Raw genomic sequence first — 21,555 nt, 5'->3', positions numbered from 1 at the left:
ATGAAACATATTTGGAGGACTTTTTTTCTTCCCTTTTTACCTTGCCCTTGTCAAAGTAATGGATAATTTCTTGATAGAGCTGCTCTTTCAGCTGTCCTTGAGTAGCAGCCTGGTATCCATCCCGCTGGGTAAGATGTGCTGCACATGCTTCTTCTGACCACTACATCATAGAGAAAGACAGATGGAACAAGTGAAAACAAGTCAAAAGTTACGGACTGTGTCAGTAAAATTAGGCTGTATAAAATAGAAACTTTTGATTTAAAGAAACGATTCACAACCAAGGCACTAACAAAGATTTCACTGCAGCTGTGTAGCGATTCCTCCGGCACAAGGACCATTTATTAGAATGCCGTAATGGGAAGCTAATTACAGATATCAGATGGAAGGAAGCTTCTTGAGGTGGCTTCCTCTCCTCAGTGAGTTTGATGAGGCTGACTTTGCCTTGTTGATGGGTACAACCTGCTGGCTGCATGACGAACACTGGCAGGTTTATGTTGAGAGAAGCCCTGAAGCCAAGACACATCAGCACAAATGGAAGGGACTGGAGGCATAGACGGATATTAATGAACTAAAATTCACTGAGAATGTTTAGAGGCATGCAAAAGTACAACTAACTTCATACAGCCTGTTTGCAAACAGTTGCTCCTGCTATTCCAGCAACTGCCCAACAGACAAGGAGCAAGGCAAAGGCATTACAAGGATTTCTCCCTAGCTTTGAGAGGACCACGTAATTCCCTACGGCTTTTACACCTGCATATCTTACATCTGCGTAAGGGACAGATGCAACTAAAACCTCTGGACTCCACTATTCATACCGTATCTTCTTCCTCTCCCTTCCCTCCTCCCACTAATATTCCCTAGGACCTATCTGCAGATGAGACAATACTGGAGCCTTTTCCCTTGACAGGAAACTAATACTATATCCTACCTTTCCACAGCTATCTATTTTCATGAGGCTAGCAGGAAATTAATGCCTTAGAGACTCACAAAACTCTATCAAACCAAATCAAAAACCTCCATTAAATCAAATAAAATGTCTCATAGATTGAAAAAGAGACAGGGACAGGTGCTTCAATATAGCTTTTGCCTTAAGAAACCAAGTTTAAAATAAATACAGAACTGTTCGCTTTCATCTCTGAAAATCAAAGTTGCTATAGAAAGAGGACTGCCTACAAAAATAAAATGGTATAACTTTCAGAAAAGAAGAGATCCGTACAAAGATCATCAACTCACAGATTTATTCATAGAATCGTTGTTATATCATCTAGTTTTACCTCCTCTATATTATTAAATTTTATCCAGTTGTTTCAGATTTGGCCAAAATGTTTGTGTTTAACTTAAGCACAGCTCATGTTTTGTTACAGGATATTTTACAAAAGCACATAATGACATTGTCTGGAGATGAGAGGGACTGAGGATTACACCCCAATCCCTGGTAATGTGTTTCAGTGCGTACAGACTACCTGATGTAGATACGTCTGACTGCAGCTTTGAACTCTTAGTTCCTATAATCTTTTCCTTAAACGGCCACAGGAGGCTCTTTAATATCATTTTCTTCCCCTTAAGACAGTCATTTGATGCAAATCAAGCTGAGCTCTTTTTGACAGGCCAGCCAGAGAGCACTTCACATTTCTCACTGACAGAACCTTTCTTCATTTCTCTTATTATGGCTCTCTTAAAACCTTTCCTTTTATTTAATCCTTCCTAAAACCATGCAACTCTTCACTGCATTGACAGTACAGCTTTGTACTGCAAAGCCATGTCAATGAAGGAGACAAATTTCATGGAGTCTCCAATGCAATGGTACTTTTGTCAGTATGCTTCTGTTAGTTTTGAGTATCTTAATTTTGAATAAAAAATACAAATATTTTATTTTATTTCATAAAAACTCTCTTTTCCAAAGTTTTTTTTTTCACCAGCTCGCAGTAATATGGAGAAAATTATGGTGGCTCTCTCTCCAGGGACATCCTTCTTGCAAATTTAAAGGTGAAGTTCTAGAAAGCTCTCAGTCTTGACCTAAATGTGATCCCATTAAAATCAACGTGATGCAACATATGCCAATGATGAGTGTCATTGAAAATCCTGTCCTCAAGGCTTGAAATAAAAGCTCAATTGCTTAGAATTACACACACCACAATACTGCTGCTTTTTAAGCGACACTGAACTCCTTCATCCACTGCTAACTCCTGGAAGGAACAGGATATTACATTAGATATATCAATACACTTCTACAATAAAGAATTTCCAAACCATAATGTAAGTCTATTTATAAACAAACATCTGCTTCGTGATAAAAACCCACAATAAATATTACCCTTACATTTGCCATCTTCTATTGATTTGTAGTATAATAAAAGAAAACTGGATATTTATTTCCAGTAAATTAAAGGAGTATATTAAGATACTCATCCAGTCTCTCAAGATACTCTGTAAGAAAAAAATGAAATTGGCTAATCTCTAATTTAAAGTCATACGAAGCATATTGACTAACGTTTTCAAGACATAAAGGGTAGAAGTTAGAACGACATTTTATGGCATTGTTCATTCCATCATTTTTGTGGAAAGTGCAGCACCTGGGGAAGGCAATGCTTTATCTTGTCTAAAAGGCTCATTCATGTAATGCCTGGTAAGCAAGTATTACACAATTTGGCAGTCATGTTTTACGTCCCTAGCAGGAACAAGAGGGATCTTTATAGCCACAGACTCAGCCAGTTACTCGCTCCAACTTCTACCCACAGGCAAGCGACTGCACCAGTCTGCGTGACTGAAGGTGTCAAAGCCTTCTCCTCAAATCTTTAGCTCTCTGAGACGTGTCTCAGAACAGAAAATTTCATTACCAGAGAAGTAACTGCATCCAGCAGGCCGTGTCCAACAATTGCCCTCGCTTTGAATAATGCATAAAGCTATTGCTACAGTGGTTTTACACTCCAGATGAATTTTACTGTTGTTTTCTTTGAGCAATAACCCTATATTTATTTTAAAATGCAGCAAATATATTTCAGTGTCTTCATCTAACTTGTAAAAGTACGCTCTGCACCATACTTAGTCTTAATATAGTTTGGATGCAGTTTTCTTAGTTTTGATGTACAAATAATCATCTGCACATCATTTAGAAGTACTTCACTTAACACCCTCCACTTTTCAACTTTTCAAAATATACATTTTACACTATAGATTCTCTTGGGATTGTTCAGATTAAATCATAGATTGCTAAGAGCAACTCATTGCATTGAATGAGATACATTTCCTTTACAAGAGGGTTCCCATTAGCATGGCTTCAGCAATAATACCTCAGGCTTACAAAACACTCATCACTGGCATATGAAATAGATGCCTCCATATGCTACATAATTTGGATATTTAAAATATATTTATACTGCAGCTTTGCAGTTTATGACTTGTGGTCTGTACTTGACTGTACTTCCGTACATTTCAGATCAAGGTCAGTAAACCACGCTCCAACATGCACCAATGGCAATGGGTTGGTTTCCTGCATAGCAATGAATTAATTACACGTGCAAAAGATGAAACTGAAATAAGAAGCAGTGCACAAATGTTCATCAGTTTAAAGTACAAGTTCCAAGACTGGTGAAAACAAGACTACTACTGGTACTGCTAACATCATCTTCAAAACTTGCAAAGTATTTCAGTGTTTACCTTAAGAAGCTTTGCATGAAGAAGCAACGTGTAGGCAGCTTCTGTGTAGTTATCACATTCTTTGTGCAGGTCACAGAGCTTGTACAGATACCTGCAAGTAAGAAAAGCATCGGGTTCTTAAAACAGGCTGGTTATTAAATGTCACCAAATAATGAAAAATAGTTGGCTGTGGAGACTACAACAGTTCAACTCTATCTTCAAACAGTTAAATATATCTAGGGTTACTTCTTAAAGTTCATATATCTGTGGTCAGGAAACTTTCATGACCGCTTGCATTTCCACCGTGTTTTTATCCCAATGACTTGAGAAGAGTGATGAATCCAGTACAGATTTTGTGCATGAGATCTTGCTCTAAGTGTTCAGCTATAGAGACAGGTCTTCTTCCTTGACTTAAATATCAGCACATCTCTGAAAGGGGATTATCTTCGTTTGTTTGTTGGCTTGCTTTGCATGGCAATTTAAAAAAAAATAAATCTCTTACAAGAGTTTAGTAACAGAAATAGGAGAGAACTTCAGTGGGAGATAGGCAGTGAGAGACAGCTTGTCTTTGTACAGACACTGAACAGGGCAGACCCACGACCCACAACCCACAACTTCATGTGCATGTCCACGGTTACTAATCCTGCCTTTTTGCTAGATTTTATCTATTTTTCAAATCATTAAAGCGATAATTAAAACCATTTAAAACAACAGGAAGTGAGTTTACTAGAGAAAATTCTTCCAAAAAGATAACATCTGAGAACAAATTCACAAATAACATTTAGATAGCTAAAATAGCAGTGAAAGAGAAACTTCATCATTTTAGCACAACAGTCTAGCCAATTTTAAGCCGAAGTAGAAATAGAGGTCTAGGAACCCTGAGGTGTACAAAAACCACAACAACATATTACCATTTTCACTTTGTGTGAAAACAGATTTTGAAGGGTTCCCAAAAGCTTCAAATTTAAAATAAGTGTTAGTCATCAGATTATTTAATAGCCCATTTTACCCCAAGTCACGTATTTCCTACCTCACCAGGAAGTAAAATTATTTCTTTGGCCAGTTTTCTTTTGACTTATTTTCCTCGTGTGACAACACGCATTTGCATTTCCCTGTTCACTGTTATAAAACTTAAGGGGTTGGAGGAGGGGTACAAAAAAAACCTCTCAGGATCTCAGAAGGCCAATTTCTAATGCTTGCTGTTCTTAGTGATGATGAGCTTTTGAGCTTGAAGTTCAGTAGAGGTGTGCTTTTTCATTACTTCTTCCCTTTCAGCCCCCAGCTGACTGCTAAATAAGAGCTTAATTTTCTCCAATTACGCTACAGTCAATCAAGCAGAATTTGTCAGTGGTCGTGTTTACAAACCTTATGTACATTTCTTCTCTCTCGATCTCCTTGTAGAAATTCTGAAAAACAAAATAATTTCCTTACAAAGTCTTTGATTTCACAGCCAGAAACACATACGGAACATGCTAGGAATTAAAAATTCATAATCGGGTAGAATCAACCTCAAAACCGCAAAATGAAATTTGCCTCAAGTGATAGCACACAAGTTATTTAACTTACAAAATCTAATGCTGCGATGTTTCATGATGTAGCATATTAGGACTTATGTCTGATTGGAAAGGTTAAGAATTTGCGAGAGCAGTACCGGTAGAAACTGGCTTCTGGCATTTGCACGTCACACATCATTAACCATTTGCAGCTGAAATTTCGTAATATACAAAAACCTAATTTTTAAGAAACAGTTGTTCTATGGATTTAAAATTCCAAACCTTAGCTGAGCAATACATCACCTGCCCTTGAATTCTAATAGTTTCCTTGGAAATAAAAAGGCAGATTAGTGTTATTTATCTGGTTTCATATGCCACGCATTCTCATCGCTCCCTTCAGAAATGTCTGAATGCCTCTGGTCTTGAGATAAACTAGTTAACACCGCAAATATTGTAAATACAGGTTATGATAAATTGGGCAAGATATTAAAGGCTTTCCTGAATCTTATTTAAAGTTTGCCTTCAAAAGTTAAAAAAAGAAGGAAACAAAATACAAGGAAATTTATCCTTCACTGAACTACAATGTATTTCAGGGCTGAATTAAACCTGAGTAGCCAGGAAAAAATGCATAAGCCCAATACCAACAGATGCATAAGGCCAATACAAAACATTCCCCTTCAAAGAGAACCTAAAATATGTGATAGAATACACATCTGTGATAGAATATGCATCGCTGAGCTGCAAAAGACTAGTTATTTAGGGGATGTATCAGATCAGTTGACATAGCTGCTCACTAGTTCTGAATTTAACCCACAAGACACAATGAACCAGGTGAAACTACACTCCCCAGAAATTTCTAGTCTACTTTCTTTATGTTTGCTTTTTGTTTGTTTGCTTGTTTGTTTTTTACGTAGAATAGACTTCTGAGTTGGGCGATCAATATCGTAAAGCCATTTTGTCCCATCGTCCTGACACTGCTGCCACCTGCTCTGCCCCTCCACAGCAACCTGAGAAGGGGCAAGAAACCCACAGAAAGAGGAGGGGGCTTGGCCAGGAGGCTGGCACTGACCCCACTACGTTGCTCAAGGCTCTCTCCCCCCAGAGAGGGCTCCCTGCTCCTGCCCCACCTTTGGGTGCTCTTCCCATGCTCCCCGTGCTGGCCCAGCCCTGTGTGGGAAAGGTGGGGAGCTTTCGGCAGGATCCCTCCTCTGATCTCCTCTGCTATCTTGTCTGCACTCGTGTTTTGCCAGGATTGTCAGAGGCAGGAACAAGCAGCTGAGGGAGCAGATAGGGCTTTTTTTTTTTTTTTAATATTTTTTTAATCATCAGCACTGGCTTAAATGTATATCAAAACCTCTGACTTAAACTATATTCAACACAGGCAAACTTAATCCTGTGAAAGCCTGTACATTGTTAAAGGCCCAATTAAGAACTCTTTGAGCCCTCAAGTGGGAATTATGCTGAGTATTGGCTCTGGGTCAGACTCCTGTAAAGGCATAAATTTCACTTCAGGTGCACGGAGAATGATGAAAAGACTGTATTGGCCCTGGAGGGCAAATGGGACTTTAAAATCAACTTGAGGTTTTAAATCACGGCTACTGAAAGTGAGCAAAGTTCTGCCCTTTGATGCTTTCATACATTTCCCCTAGACTTCAGTGGCAGGGCGGTGTGTGGATAACTCACAGTGATTTAACTTGACGACAGTACATCACCCACAAAATTTATCACCTACAAATACCTGAAAAATTCAGGTGACAGAATCACCATCAGGAGACGCTGTTAGAGACACTTGGGGAAAACAACCCCCCAAAGGGGCTACCAGTTCCCCTGGGGCTGGCATGGCAAGAGTTACCAGGAAGGGTCTCAGGAGTTTTATAATGAAGGGAAAGAGAAATAACTTCACCGTCCTTCGGAAATTTGCCTACTTTTATATATATTGTTGTCATGTTTTGGAGCGTGTGGTGCATGTGATTTTTTTATTTCCTATCTTGCCTGGTGCGAACTGGCAGGTTTTTCTAACTCCAGCTCTGCTCAGGAGGACACCGTGACTTTTCTGCAGGCAACCAAGGGCACCTGCTAGATCAACAGCCGGTGACAACTCTCCGCGTCCCTCCTCTTTTCCCATTTGCTAAACGTTCTGATGCTTTTTGATGTGCACAGAGAGGAAAAACAAACTAAAAATAAAAACCCAATTTCTGATTTGATGTCTCTGTATTCTCTCCCATTTTGACGGGCATCATTTCATTTATAGCTTACATGATAGCGAGGCATAAAGGCTGCAGTGAGCAAGCTGAGGACATTTGCAGCGCTCGCAAGTGTTAAAAGCTACAAACTATTTACTCAGATCTTTCCAAACCAGCCTGAATGAAATCTATCAGCCATATCACGTCAGGCGATAAGCACAGTCTGTACCCCACACACTGAAATGAAGTAATTTTTGATAATGTTATGGGGATGAAAGCTATGAATGCTTAACTGCTAAGAGTTTAATGCAAAGCAACAAATCTAACTAGGACTATGTCAGAGGTCTCTAAACTTTATTTTAAGACCATTTTTCCATATGCACTGATTTTGTGCTAATAAAATCTCATACTCTAATGCTTCCAGCAAAAAGCATGATGTGTCTGCTGCCTTCAACTCTAGCTAAATGGACAAAGGTTTGTATATTCTCAAATTATTTGTATATTCTGGACCAAAGAGAAGGAAATTTCCTATCAGTGAGGGAAAAAAAAAAGTTTATTCTGCTTTCAATGAAACAATAACTCACAACTTTGTTGAAAACTTCTGAATTCAGAAGTAGAATACAAATGGGTTTGCAAACTGCATATTACTCCAATACTGTGTGTAAAGTGTTTTTCTGTATAATTTTGTTCATATGTAAATTGTAAATGTCAACCAATACCCCCAAAGGTCAGGTCCTGAAACATTCCTTCTTAAATTCTTTCTTAAAATCAATTAAGGAAATAAGAACCCATGTTTCCATAAATTCACTTTCATTAAGAGAAAAAAAAATAAGATGGAATGAAAATCTTAACACATATTCTGATTTAACTGAATTATTTTGTTAAAGGTGTAAAATTAGAAATGCAGTGATCAGTTCAGGTGGGTGACTCCTTGCTTACCAGCACATTGACAGTACAGCTCATGCGGTTCTCTTTGTTCTCGTCGTGCATGATGGTCCTGTAGTCCAACAGCCTCTCCATTAAGCGGACAACAAGTTTCACAAAAGTTTCTCCACTCTTAGCAAGGTATTTGTGTTTTCTGCAGTGCTCTAAGAGGCTGAAAAGCCAATTACATATGCCTTGTTAATCACACACACAAAAAACCTTGACTCAGGTGCAATTTTAAATATCGTGCATCATTAACAGATTTTAATTATTTCTGGGCTACAAAGTTCATTGTAGTCTAATTGCCCTCTCTCCTGACTTCCCCGTGACATAAATCTCACCACTGATCAACACTTACATTTTGTCAAATAACACTTTGTACTGTTCATCTCCTCTGCCTCCTTCCACTTCATGATCCAGTTTCGTGATGATCTCATTTTCAAACTACAATTAAACAAAGCAAGCGTAAATAATCAGATGGCAAATATTTCACTTTATTACTGTAGTCTCAATGGTTCACAGATTGGTTGGGTATCTTGGTGAGATGTTTAGCTACTGTTTTAAAGCTTGATTGACTTTTAAGAGTTTGCAATCTCTGGTATTAGACTATCCACTCTGATCTGCTGCCCTACAAGGGTTTTTTGTTGAAGAAATCATTGGTCATGTTGTTAAATGAAGCTTAAATATTTGCGTTAGGCAAAACTAAATAAGGAGATTAATGACGAGAACTGGGGCAAGGGAAATAAAAAGACAGACACAGAATGTCCCCTGCAATAATGACAACGGTAACAACAGCGATGGAAGCAAAATGCAAGCATGTTGAATGCTCTGCTGGAGACGCGAGGTAACACCTACGGCTGCTCAGCCAGCTGGATCCCTCAGCCAAACGAGCTCCCTGGCATCGTTGCCATCCCTGCTCAGTGCAGGTATCACTCACTTTGTGGCACAACCCAGTCAACCTGCTAATAGGGCAGAGCAGGAGGGAGTTGTTTCAAGCAGCTTAAGAGTAAACATTTTTATTTGGGAAGTAATGCGAACTTAAGTGGGCATTAGAACACGTTTTAAATGCAACCTGGGTAGCTCATTGTATTTTTAATGGCTATAGAGGCTTTTACTGCTGCTGCTTTGACTAAAGCCCAGGTTGGGAACAAACTCGATTAGCAAAGAAAGAACCATTTTGTGTCCACTGCTAGATAAGGAGTTGATCTAGTCGTCTAACTCCTAAATCCGCATTAAATAAGCACAGGCATCCACACAGTGATTCACTCATTGTCAAGAGACCCCAGCACAAGAACCAGGGTGATTAGGGAGGTCCTGCTGCAGGGGAACGGGATCCCACTGCTGACAGAACCGCTGGCTCTGAGTTTTCTCCCCGTCACTGTCACAACAGCACCGAACAGCTCAGAGGAGAAGCGAAGGGCCACCCGCACAAGAACAAAGCGTGCTAACATTTTGTAAATGTCAGGAGATGTTCTTTGCATCTGCAGTTAATATTAACAGCATATAATGTATAAATGGAAGAAGAACGGCCTGCCAGCACGACATGCCTTCAGCCCCAGGGCGCGTTCCCACCACTCAGGCCTAGCAGCAAAGCCCAGGGCCTGCTCCTGCATCTCCACCCAAGCCACTTCTCCATGTCACAGCTCCCCACCTCTAAGTTGTACCCATAACATAACAGCACTTCTTGTTTTTTATAAAATATTTCCACAGCCTGGAGTTTCTACTTTCCAGTGACAACAGCTCCTCTGTTAGAGCCACCTCACACCGGGGCTCTCTGTGACTGGAGGATGTGCTTTTTTGGTGGAAGTCTGTAGGCAAACTTGGACTTTTCTTTTTCCAGGGACACAGCAAGGAGGCAAGAAGCACAGCTTCGAGGACTTGTACAACAGAGGCCACATGCTAGGGATTTAGCTCAAATCTGTGCTGAAAGATAAAATCAAAAAGATCCAGCCAGCACAGCAGCCTCTTCAAAGGCCTCGCACCAGGCACCTGGGCAAAGGGAGCAGCACCCCAAAACAACCCAGATGCCAGTGCAGAGGGAGCCCTGGCCTCACCCACAACATGCCAAGCAGGGTGCCAAGTGCCAGGGCCACAGCACCACCCCAGGGGCATCTGGGGACAACAGGGGACAGGGATCTTCCATGGGGTCAGCTGGGGAAGACGAGCTGTTATCTCCATCCAGCAATGCAGCTCAGACTGATTTAGCTATAAAGAGAAGCTGCATTTTTTTTTTTAATTTTTTTTTTTTTTTTTTTTAGTCCATGCTGTAAAGTTCTGCTGGCATATTTATTTCAGCAAGGAGTGTGAGATCACATATCCCCTGCCAACAGACTTGTGTCATGATGAAACTCTGACGATAAGGGAGTATTTTTTACCACCTTAATTTATATCACTTTGAGGAGGCGTAGCTACGTCCACCACTGGTCTTGCTGCCAAAACATGCTGCATTTTGAGCTCTGCCCACGCAGTCCTCCCTCTGCCAGCAGAGGTTATCACAATGTCTCTATCAAATATCAAACAGACATTTGCCCTTAGTTCTGCCACAGTCTCTTTGTCCGAAGCTGCTGCTTCGTGCACGTGGCAAGGTAAACGTGAGCAGAACAAGAAAAAGCCTCTGGCAATAGGTGTGATGAGAAGCATCGCAGCTACCCCCCCAGCTGGACGTGTCTGCCTGTTCTCCTGGCTCCTCCTGTCCTGCTGAAGCCTGCAGCAGCTGGGAATATACACGCTCCCAGCCAAGGTCAACCCGCATACAAAACGTGGCCACGAGCTGTGGAGATGTTCCTGCTTTGCTAAGAGAAATCTTTTTTAGGCAGAACTATATACACTGGTATAAAGGATTTGTTTGTTTAAATTGTGGCAAAGAACTCCAAACCATGACTCTTTATTAGGCCAACTCAATCTCTGAATATCTTAAGTGGCTCTGCAGTAGCTCAGCTGCTGTTACTATAACGTAAAAACCCACAGGCAGATCCAGGACACTTTTTATCCCCCATTCCAAGACTCCACAATCCTCTCAGCATTCGCTGCAGTAACGTTCACATCTCCTCCTACCTTCACTGGCCACCCCAGATTTTTTTGTCCTCTGCATCTGAGTTGGGAAATTTATTTTTACATACCATATGGCAGCCTGCCAAAATTGTCTTAAGAACAGAGAAAAAAAAAAGAAAACACCTCTCTGTTCTGAGTTGTGTCGATGAGCTATCACGATGAGTAAGTGCAGAAAAGTCCTGCTCACCTACGGCTCTGTGAGGGTTCAGCATTCGGTCTAACAACATGCACAACACAACTGCAAGCCGTCAGGGAACCCCAACCAGAGACTGCATCGTGCATATAGTGATAAATCCAACTAAGTACCCAAACAACAGATATTCCATCTTAAAACAATTTGTATTATGATGTTTGACTGTTCTGAAGATGAAAACCCAAAACATCAGATTAAACCATTTCAAAGATGCTTTTCTGTACTCCAAATGATCCAAAAATTCACAGAAACGCTGTCTGGAAAGAGACCTTGAAGGTCATTCAGTCCAAACTTCCAGGTGATGCAAGAGTATTGCCAACACTAGATCAGGCCAACTGTGACCTTCTTAGCCAAGTACCGAAAATCTCCCCAGATGGATGGCTACACAGCCTCTCTGGGTAACTTCTTCCAGTGCTGCACTAATTTCTTTGTGAAAAAAATGAATGAAAAGTGAAGTGAAATAAGGTTTTTAACACCACGAATCCATTATTCAAAAAATGACAGGAAAATGAGAAAAGGAAGAATAATGCAATCCACCCCCTCTAAGAGGCAAACCCAAGCTGAAACACGTTCCCATAGTAAAAGGACGTGTCAAGTAAAATGCTGAGGCAATACGACGATGAAACAGAGAAGTCACCGAATTCATGTTCTCTAATGAGACCAGAAAGAAATTGACTTTCTATACCAATGTGAAAAATGACACTTGCTGCCAGCAAGAAGCCAGTAGGTGATGTATTTTTTAGTAAGAAATTACTCATATGAAGAAGAGCAATTACATTTGCCATACAGGACCACGAGTATTTCCCGATAACAATTTTACTTAAATTTCTGTAAATCTAGACTTTGTTGGGCTATTTCCGTAACGGCTCTCTTGGGTTGAACAGAGCTAGAGCTGTGACATTTCTGGGGTTTTAAGGGAAAGGACTGTTTGCTCTGCGATTACTCTTCATATGTATCAAGGAGGTGATATCACACAGCCCTGACAACTAAACATTATTTAATACAGTTAAAATTCCTTCTTCTCTCTTCTGAAGAACGTTTGTTGACATGGGGTGTGGTCTTCCAGGAAAGGGGAAGAAAAGGGTCATGGAGTTGCCCAAACTAATGGCTCTGGGACACTGCAGCTAGCATCTGCTGAAAAATTCTCCAACTTTCCTTCTCTTTTTTTTTTTAACATATAAATTAACACCAAGCATGCTTGCAGTTATAATAATAGAATTTACCCTCAAGCGAAGAAGCACCAAATTTTCTGTGTTCATATTACAGCCAGTTACATTTGCTGAGGTTCTTTCTGGAGGCTTAGGGGATATATCTGGCACTAATGATGAGCTAGGTTCATATCTTTCTGTTGACAGTGAAAGCTCAAGGGGTGATGTTATGAAGATAACAGGAAATTATCATCAACTTTTGCTTGCAGCTGATCAAGATCTCAGCTTCTCTTCAGGATGTGTGCTTGAACTTTAGCATGGAGTATATCCACTGCTTCATCTGTCTGCTACAATCTCTCATCTGGAGAAAACGGTGGTTACAAATCAATGTGAGCTATCTAGAGTCCTCAAGTGTCAGCTCAACTAATCACTTTTGGTTTTAGGTTTACCTAAAGCGTTGTTGGGCTACATTTGTAGCACTGAGTGACAATTTAATCAAGCTGTAGATGAGGAGGGCTTTCAATCCTCCAAGCTGCTACAAATTTGTTTAGTTACAGGATAATAATGAATTTGCCATATAAGATTCAAGTGATAGAAAAACACCACTAGAAATTAGCTCTAAAGCAGAAATAGCACACAGATACTGTAAAACTTCGTTCAAAGGCCACTTCAGAAGTCTTTGGTAATTCCCAACAGTTTCAGCTGTTCTGTCTCCTATTTTTCCACAGCACTCTGGTTGGCAAGCAGGTCCAATGGCCTTTTCATATTAAGCCATTTCAGATGTTTCTGGACATGTTGTAACATTAGCTTTTTTCCTTGCTCTTATGTGAGGAAAGAATACCAGTATTCTCTAAACAACCAGAAAGGAAATTAAAAAAAAAAAAAATTAGCCTCAGATAGCTAAAAATATTACCCATTGAAATGAATCCTTTGGGGTGATGATTTATTTGAATTTGCATGCTCAGTGGGATTACAAAGGACAATGTGCAGCGTCACAGAACCTAACGCAAGTCACTGATTTGCGTTCTGTCCTCAAATCCATGGTGTGGAAAGAGGGAGGCTAACACAGGGCTTAGAATTGGTAAAAAGACCTACCAGAAAATTACAGGTTGTAAAAGTTGATGGATATCCAGGTAAAGTAGCTATTTGTAATTAAGGAGAATTATACCAATTTGAAATTCATTGATAAACAAGAAATTACAGAGCAAATAAAAATGCTGGTATGGCTGCCCCAACGATACTAGGATTTACTGGTAAATGCTGGAAGTGAATTAAAAGGGTTTTACCCCTTCCCATCTCTCCTCGTTTAATTCTCTTCACAACAGAACATTAATTAGAGGTACTTTAGTCGCACCCATAGTTTTATTTTCACAATCACATGCATTATTCACTCATTGATTATGCATTTCTATACGACTTTGCACTACACATGCATTCATTATGCAGTTCTCTATCATTTTTCTATCTTTTTGGCTATGGCTCCATTATGCTAAGTGTTGTTGCAATGTGTACAAAATGGGACAGATGCGTTGTTTTGGGGCTCTTTCCTCAGACCATTACTTTTGCACAGCTCCTTACTCTTACAGTGTAAGAACACATGCTGGAGCTTGCATGCTTCTGCCACTGATGCTAACATCACCGGACAACTTTGACAATCCCCCTTAATAATGCTGTTTAGCCTGAAAACTAGACATATGGGACTTCTAATTCCTGCAGGCTCACTACTGTGGAGCGGGAGGTACAGCTCATTTTACTTTGAAGGATAAGGGCTGTTGAAGTAATAAGGCTGCTTCCTTATTATTTGATGAGATGTCATAACATTGGGGAAGAAATAGTAGGGTAATGCTTCTTGCTTAACCCCTTACCTTAATTCATTAATAGTTATTTTGGGTTCTTAAAATAAGCTACTTATACTATTAATTTGTACCAGAACAATTAAATGAAATTGCATTACGATGCAGTGCTACGAGACAGGGAAAAGCCATTGCACATCTCCCTGCTGCCAAAGACAGGTGTCTCCCTCTGCCTCCTCCCATGTTCTCCATGGCCTATTTGGTACCAGTTCCTGCACTCGCACCTCCCTATGAACTGGTTCAACTCAGAACAAGCAGAAAACAGTTAAATCAGCAATGACAGGGCCAGAAAAGGTAAGTTAAAGTTTTGGGTAGGCAAACAGGCACGTTCCTCTGAAAGGGAGCTAGAGGAGGCGAGAGATGGAAGGAACAGGGCACAAAAGCAGGAGGTCGGGGCTTTTAATGCTCCAAATTCCACATTTCAGCTGAATGACTGTTTCATAATGAACTTTCTCTCCTGCTGCCACCATGGGATCCATCACTCTCACCTGACCAGGCCTTGAACAATCAAACCAATTCTCTTTCATCGCTTCTGTGGCTCGGACATATTCCCTTTGATCTGGAGGGCTTGCCAGTAAAACAGGCAAAGGGGAAAAAGCGAGCGGAGAAGAAGGCATTTTCTTCTATAGGGAAGCTTCAGTCCCACACAGACTTTAGCATCAGATTCCTGCTTTGAGGTACGGGCTACTTTGAAGCCCATATAAGGCTTCAAAGCACATTAAAAGGAAGAGGACAAAAATGGGCAACTCCAGCTTTTAATTCAACCGGCCTTTAATTTAGGGGAATTCATCTTCTGCTTCTTCCTAGGGCTATATATATACTGGAAGAACAAAATCCCCATTCTGTTACTGGTTTTACCAGGCAAACCAACTCACACTGAAATAAAACCAGCCACGGGGAAAGCTGTCTGTTTATAACACAAGGCATCACAGCATAGAAGTTCTGCAAAAAAATTTCATTTCCTCCCCCACACATGATGAGGTTTGCACATCTGCTGGAGAAGTGGAGCCAATTTAAACCCTTATTGATGTGACTAATAAGGTTAGATAATTGGATTTCTGGCAGATTAGTTTAACAGCAGCCAACCATTCAGTTTTGAACTCCTCTTTGAAAGCAAGGCTGGACAATAATAATTAGTAGTTGCATAGTTGCATACATACAACATAACGCAGTGCGTTACGTTGACAGATTGAAGTATGAACACATACCCAGGTATCAGTACTATTTAAATAAACTATTTTTTATCTATTTCTATCATTTAGAAGACAAACCACTGCAGTTAATAAACAAGTTCTGGTTTGCAAGACAGATGATACAGTCAAAGTTTGGGAAGCACCTGGGAATTGCATTTGTTTGGTTCTTCGGACCGGTTCCAGTTCTACCTCAGCCTCCATATGGCACCAGACAGCTTTGATTTACACCAGGCTGTGATACTCATGGCACCAAACCTTTAGCTCTTCTGCTTGGCTGCAAACTTTCACAGGCTCTGTATCGCCAACTGGATGCTACAGGGGCTCTGTAGAAGTGGGACAGCTCATATGGGGTCTGCACGAGGTGTCCCACACACCTCTGCTGCTGGCATGCAGATGTCTCATGCACGTCAGAAGATGCGGGGCTGCTGCTGAATGGGGCTGACAAGTTACACCTGGCATCAGGAAGACTGAGGTGCCAAACACCTCCTCTGCCTCACAGATAAGGTCAGCCCCCGCATCCTGGTGCGAAGAAGCAAAAGGGGAACCAACAAGAGCGCACCAGGGTTGACTGCAGAAATTGGATGTATACAAGGCTGTGAGAGTTGAAAGACGGCCAAGGAAATTGGCTGTGATCTTCGTTCCCAGAACACCAATCTGAGAGCCCCAGCATGCACACAACTACATTATCTGCAAAATTATAAATGGATAGATTGATTATTCCATTAGACATAACTGTTCACTCCAAACACACTGAAATAAGGTTTATTACCTCTGTACCTGTCATCTCAATGTTATGCCCATAAAGAAAGAAGCTATACTGACACGAGAAATATATGCCGAGTATCTACAATCCAAGACATCTCTGACTTCAGCATGAAGCATTTTTCTTCTCAAAAGGCACAAAGAATTGTGTGAAATATTTAAGATGTTCATTTATTAAAATCAGCCAACTATTCCACACAAAGCTGGTTTTCTTCTGTCAAGAAAATACAGGGCCATAAATTTAGCTATAAAGTTACCCTCGGATTTTTGATGATCCATATAATTGTACAAATAAAAAATGACAAGTAACAGAGAGAGCATCTGACATGAAACTGTTTAAATGGCATCCCAGTGAGCATTTCAATCTTTACAGTATCATCAGAGTCAAACATAAGAAAGGATGATTACGCAGTAATTGGATAGATCCAAAATACAGTTCACCACCTTTCCATACAGCATCCAGCACAAAACAAATCAAAGTAATATAGCTGATGTCATTTCCCCATGTTTAAGTCTCTCCATGCAGATATTCCTTTATTCTGGCTACAGATTTATTAAGGGTTCGTTATGGATAATAATTCACTAAAAACATATATCATCCAAGAAAGCAAAGGCAAACATGAAGAAAAAAATAAACAACACATTTCAAACTTTATTGCAAATTTCACTAAGTCATATCCTGAACTGACAGACATTTCACCGTGTAAAGGAGCTACTCTGGCTTATATGATGAAACTACCTGGCCTAGCTAGTCTTATACTCAATCCATAAGGTAAAGTTTCAAGGGAAAGAACATAAAATGGATGATGTCAAGAAACTCTCCTCCACTCTCCTTGTCTCTCAAAAGCGGATGCTATCAGGGTAAGGTTGTATGTGCTTATTCAAGGACTTCCTTCAGCATGTTGAAATAAAATAGAAATAAAAATGCTCCAATAGTACTTTTGATTTTGCAGTGCCGATATAGCATGAAGATAGACTGCCACTGATTGGATAGCCTTTTTCCCTCTTAAAAATCCCCAAAATGATATAGAGTATCCAAATTGTACGATAGCACAGATGATAAATTTGTACAGGTTATAGTTTCTTTTGCCACATTATCAGGCTTCCGTTTATGCCCAATTCAGCTCCGAAGCAGGCTCCTTTCCTGAGTCACAGTGAAAATTTAAGACATCTGTCTTTGCTCTCCTGATGTATCATAAAGAAAGGTTTCATTTACTTCATGCAAATTTTTCCTTCAGTAAGAATTTAAAACCTTTGGATGAAAATTCTATAGCCACTCAGAGTTATAGAAAACAAACAATCCATAATTATATTATTCTTTTGAAAAAAAAAAGGAAGTAACAAATATCCTTATGTTTCTGTCAAAGAACAGTTAAATCTTTCCTACAAACTTCAAATATTTGTTGCTTACTGCTTACCATCTGGAAGCTCCTGGTAAAATGGAATTCACACTGCATCATATCAAAGAAGATGGGGATCGTGGCTTTTCGAAGCTCTGTTTCAGGGATAAGCGTCATTTCTAAGATGGGTCCCACCATTTCCGGGATGAACTTGATTTTATGCTGACCTGTAAAGAGAAACAAAGCATTTCAGAGCTAATGAACGGCTGCTGACTTAGCGGATGATAATTGTTTGAAAAGCCATATCAATAAATCCTCGTATAGCCAAAATGCAAGACAAGTCTTTTTCAAGATCTGATCCAACTGAAACGTGTTATAATTTATTCCTCAAGAGGGGAAGTATGTGATACGTATAAACCCGAATTAACGAAGAGTTGTTCAGCCAGTAATCAAGCTGGAACTTGCTGCATTTTTCACAAAGCACCTGTACTCACATGTATTAAATTTCAAGATTTTCTTCAAATACATCTTATGGATAGCAGAGGAGGCGGCTAAAAGGCACATCACTTGCATTAACTTATTTAGACTTCTGTATCTTCTGCAGTGTACAAAATGTTCTTCACGTCACTCTATCAAAATGTCACCACGAGTACATACTTACATAGCCTCAAGACATGAAACTACATCTTAGCCAAGCCGACAATATGTCTTCTTTCTCCCAGAGTCGATCTGACTGGCTAACTTTATTTCACTTTTACCTCCCCAGGAGAAAGCTGCACCTCCCCAATGCTCCCTGCTCTGTGCACAGAACAGAAATTAAACCGTAACAGGAACATGAAGCCTAATAAATATTGGACTAGTTAAGAACATCTAGTTACTGTTCTTATTGTTGAATAAAGTGTAGACAATGCAGATTACACATACTGCAAATCATCTGCTCAGCACCACCAGGGAGGGATGCTCGTGCAGAGCTGTGGGAGGGCACCGAGGAGCTCCAGGCTGAGGACCTGATGGCAGAAGTTTAGAAAACAAAAACCCATTCTGCTCGCAGCAACAGGCTGAGATTACACCATGACTTGGAAAAAGACCAGTTAACCCCTCTGGGTCTGCGCCTTGTCTCCTGTGACCTGGGACAGATGACAACTACCTAAATCAGAGAAGCAGGAGTAGATTTCTTCTCTCTAACATTTCTGAAGTGCAGCAAGATATTAGGAAGAACTTTACTGAGAGGGTTGTGAGGCATTGGAATGGGCTGCCCAGGGAAGTGGTGGAGTCACCATCCCTGGAGGTCTTTAAAAGACGTTTAGATGTTGAACTTAGGGATATGGTTTAGTGGAGGACTGGTTAGTGTTAGGTCAGAGGCTGGATTCGATGATCTTGAGGTCTCTTCCAACCTAGACAATTCTGTGATCCTGTGAAGATTCCTGTATGGAAGATGTTAGGAGTCCAACACTTTACAGCATCGTGTTAAGTCTGGAACATTATGGAGCTCATTTCATTTTATAATAAATACAAAAGAACAAAAATTCACACTGATTTGTATACCTTATGGTGCATTTGAACTTCAGCACATGCAATTGGTGAAGTTTCTCACAAACCTGATGCTATAATAGCCGTACACAATGAGAAGCATGTTTGTGCAGCCACTGCTGCAGCTCAGGCTGGGCTTCTTTTCAGCTGGGCTAATTTAAGGAGCCCTCAGCTTCCTCCACTCCAAGGCTCTTGTTTCCCATTGCAGTTTACCGGTGGTATATGACAGAAACACATTTTAATTCATTTATATTCCACTGCACTACACTGGCATGGCAGTAACTGTGAAAGTATTTAATTAGCAGTTTCACTTTTGACCAGAACTAACATAAATCTGAACAAATGTAATCAAGCAAAAATCCTTTACTGACAAAACACGCTGCTGCATTTTTATTTTTTTATTTTTAACAGATATAATTTAAGTTACTTGATTTGGCAAACTTCAGAATGCCATTAGCATTAGCAATCCTATTAGGGCAAATTAATACACAACCAAAATTGCTGCTTCGTATGACGCTGCACCGCTGGCTCTTGGTGAGGAATATCAAGTAGGAGGAGTGAAGCTTCCCCTGCCTTCCTTACAAGCATTATTACATTCAGCGTCTCAGGTGACACTTTCCTCGTGTTACGCCTGAAAAGTGTCAGAGTCGATATTTCAGAAAACAAATGATAGTGACAAAAGTTATTCGCCAGACACAAATTCAATGTCATAAGGTTCTCCGTGGGCTGCGATGGGTTTTTCATTGCTTCGAGTGCAGGGATCCCCTCAGAAAAGTACCTAACATCTCTGGAAACGTAGATGTGAAAAACGGAGAACGTGCACAAAGTTTCTTGCCAACGCACAGGGCCGGGCCTGCAGCAGGCTGCGTGCTCTCGGCCTTTCTGCTGCTCCCAGGCCGCTTGTGCATTGGGTGGAACAACCACACAGAGCTTTTACATCACCAAGCACTGGGATTTGCCAAATATTATATCTGGGAGGACCTGGGGGGAAATAGAGGCATGTGAGAACTAGAAGAAAGCAGCTGAGGGTTGTGGCACCAATCAGAGGAGCATTGGGTGGTGAGGAACCTCATGAAGTTGTACAAAGGCAAATGCAGGGTCCTGCATGAAGGGCAGAACAACCCCATGCACCAGTATGGGTAGGGGCTGACCTGCTGGAAAGCAGCCCTGTGGAGAGGGACCTGAAGGTCCTGGTGGACAGCAGGTTGACCACGAGCCAGCGATGTGTCCTTGTGGCCAAGAAGGCCAACAGGATCCTGGGCTGCATTCAGAAGAGTGTTGCCAGCAGGTTGAGGGAGGTGATCCTCTCAACCCTGCACAGTACTGGTGTGGCCACACTTGGGGTATTGTGTCCAGATCTGGGCTCCCAGGACAAGAGGTCATGGAGCTACTGGAAAGAGTCAAGAAGAAGGCTACTAAGATGTTTAGGAGCATCTGTTGTATGAGGAAAGGCTGATAGAGATGGGCCTGTGCGGCCTGGAGAAGAGAAGACTGAGCAGGAATCTTATTAATGTGTATAAATATCCGAACTGAGGAGTCTCCTTCTCTGGAGATATTCAAAACCCACCTGTATGCCAGCCTGTGCAATGTGCTCTGGGCCACCCTGCCTGGCAGGGGGGTCAGACCAGATGACCTCCAGAGGTTCCTTCCAACCTCAGCCATTCTGTGATTGTGTGATTATCAGAAAGCACTAAAAGCACAGTGGACTGGGTTAAATCCCTTGCCTGCTACATGAAACCCATCCCTGCACCTGAGGGGATGTGGCTGCTCCCCCTCCAACTAGGTGAAGTGGGAGAGGGTTGGAGCCCAACTGGCACCCGTCTTATACCATGGCATGCAGCGGCAATGTGATGGCACACGCACACACATGCAAGGATGATGTTATCCTGTGCAATGCTGTGCCACAAGACAAAGCATCAGAGTGACAACCAAAGGCAATGATCCTGCTCTGGTGCCCGAGAGCACGCACTGCAGCTGCCTGTCACACGCAGCACTTGCTGATAAACAACCGAACAATGAATTCTCCTTTTTTTCCCCCAGGAGCGCAGGAACTCCCACGCAGAGATTTAATATGTGACAAGTCTGGGAGAAAACTGAGGCCTCTCTTCTGAAAACCAAATTGTGCATCTGCTTTAAAAACCACATTCAAAACCAGTATTTTTTTGGATATGTAAAAACTCCTCCTCATAGTGACTTCTGCCTTGCTGTGAGATATGCTAGAGACCGCTCACACAACAGCAGCAAACTTG

The 21,555-nt window shown here is 41.0% G+C and overlaps 1 protein-coding gene across 3 annotated transcripts in view; it reads right to left on the bottom strand.

Moving 5' to 3' along the window:
• The window catches only part of DOCK1 (dedicator of cytokinesis 1), a 259,267-nt gene that overhangs the window by 53,666 nt on the left and 184,046 nt on the right, over positions 1 to 21,555 (bottom strand). For 2 of the 3 annotated variants that reach the window (XM_038180993.2, XM_038180994.2), the window contains exons 33-38: positions 17,855 to 18,003; positions 8,595 to 8,680; positions 8,252 to 8,408; positions 5,002 to 5,042; positions 3,658 to 3,748; positions 41 to 160 (exon numbers count right to left, since the gene is read on the bottom strand). In XM_038180993.2, the coding sequence (XP_038036921.1) occupies positions 41 to 160; positions 3,658 to 3,748; positions 5,002 to 5,042; positions 8,252 to 8,408; positions 8,595 to 8,680; positions 17,855 to 18,003 (644 nt within the window). Of the gene's footprint in view, positions 1 to 40; positions 161 to 3,657; positions 3,749 to 5,001; positions 5,043 to 8,251; positions 8,409 to 8,594; positions 8,681 to 16,647; positions 17,622 to 17,854; positions 18,004 to 21,555 lie in introns of those variants that run through there. The other variant, XM_038180995.2, reaches the window with a different exon arrangement.

The sequence above is a fragment of the Anas platyrhynchos genome, chromosome 6, assembly GCF_047663525.1.
Source record: "Anas platyrhynchos isolate ZD024472 breed Pekin duck chromosome 6, IASCAAS_PekinDuck_T2T, whole genome shotgun sequence".
NCBI lineage: Eukaryota > Metazoa > Chordata > Aves > Anseriformes > Anatidae > Anas > Anas platyrhynchos.
This window is presented reverse-complemented; position numbering and strand designations above follow the sequence as displayed.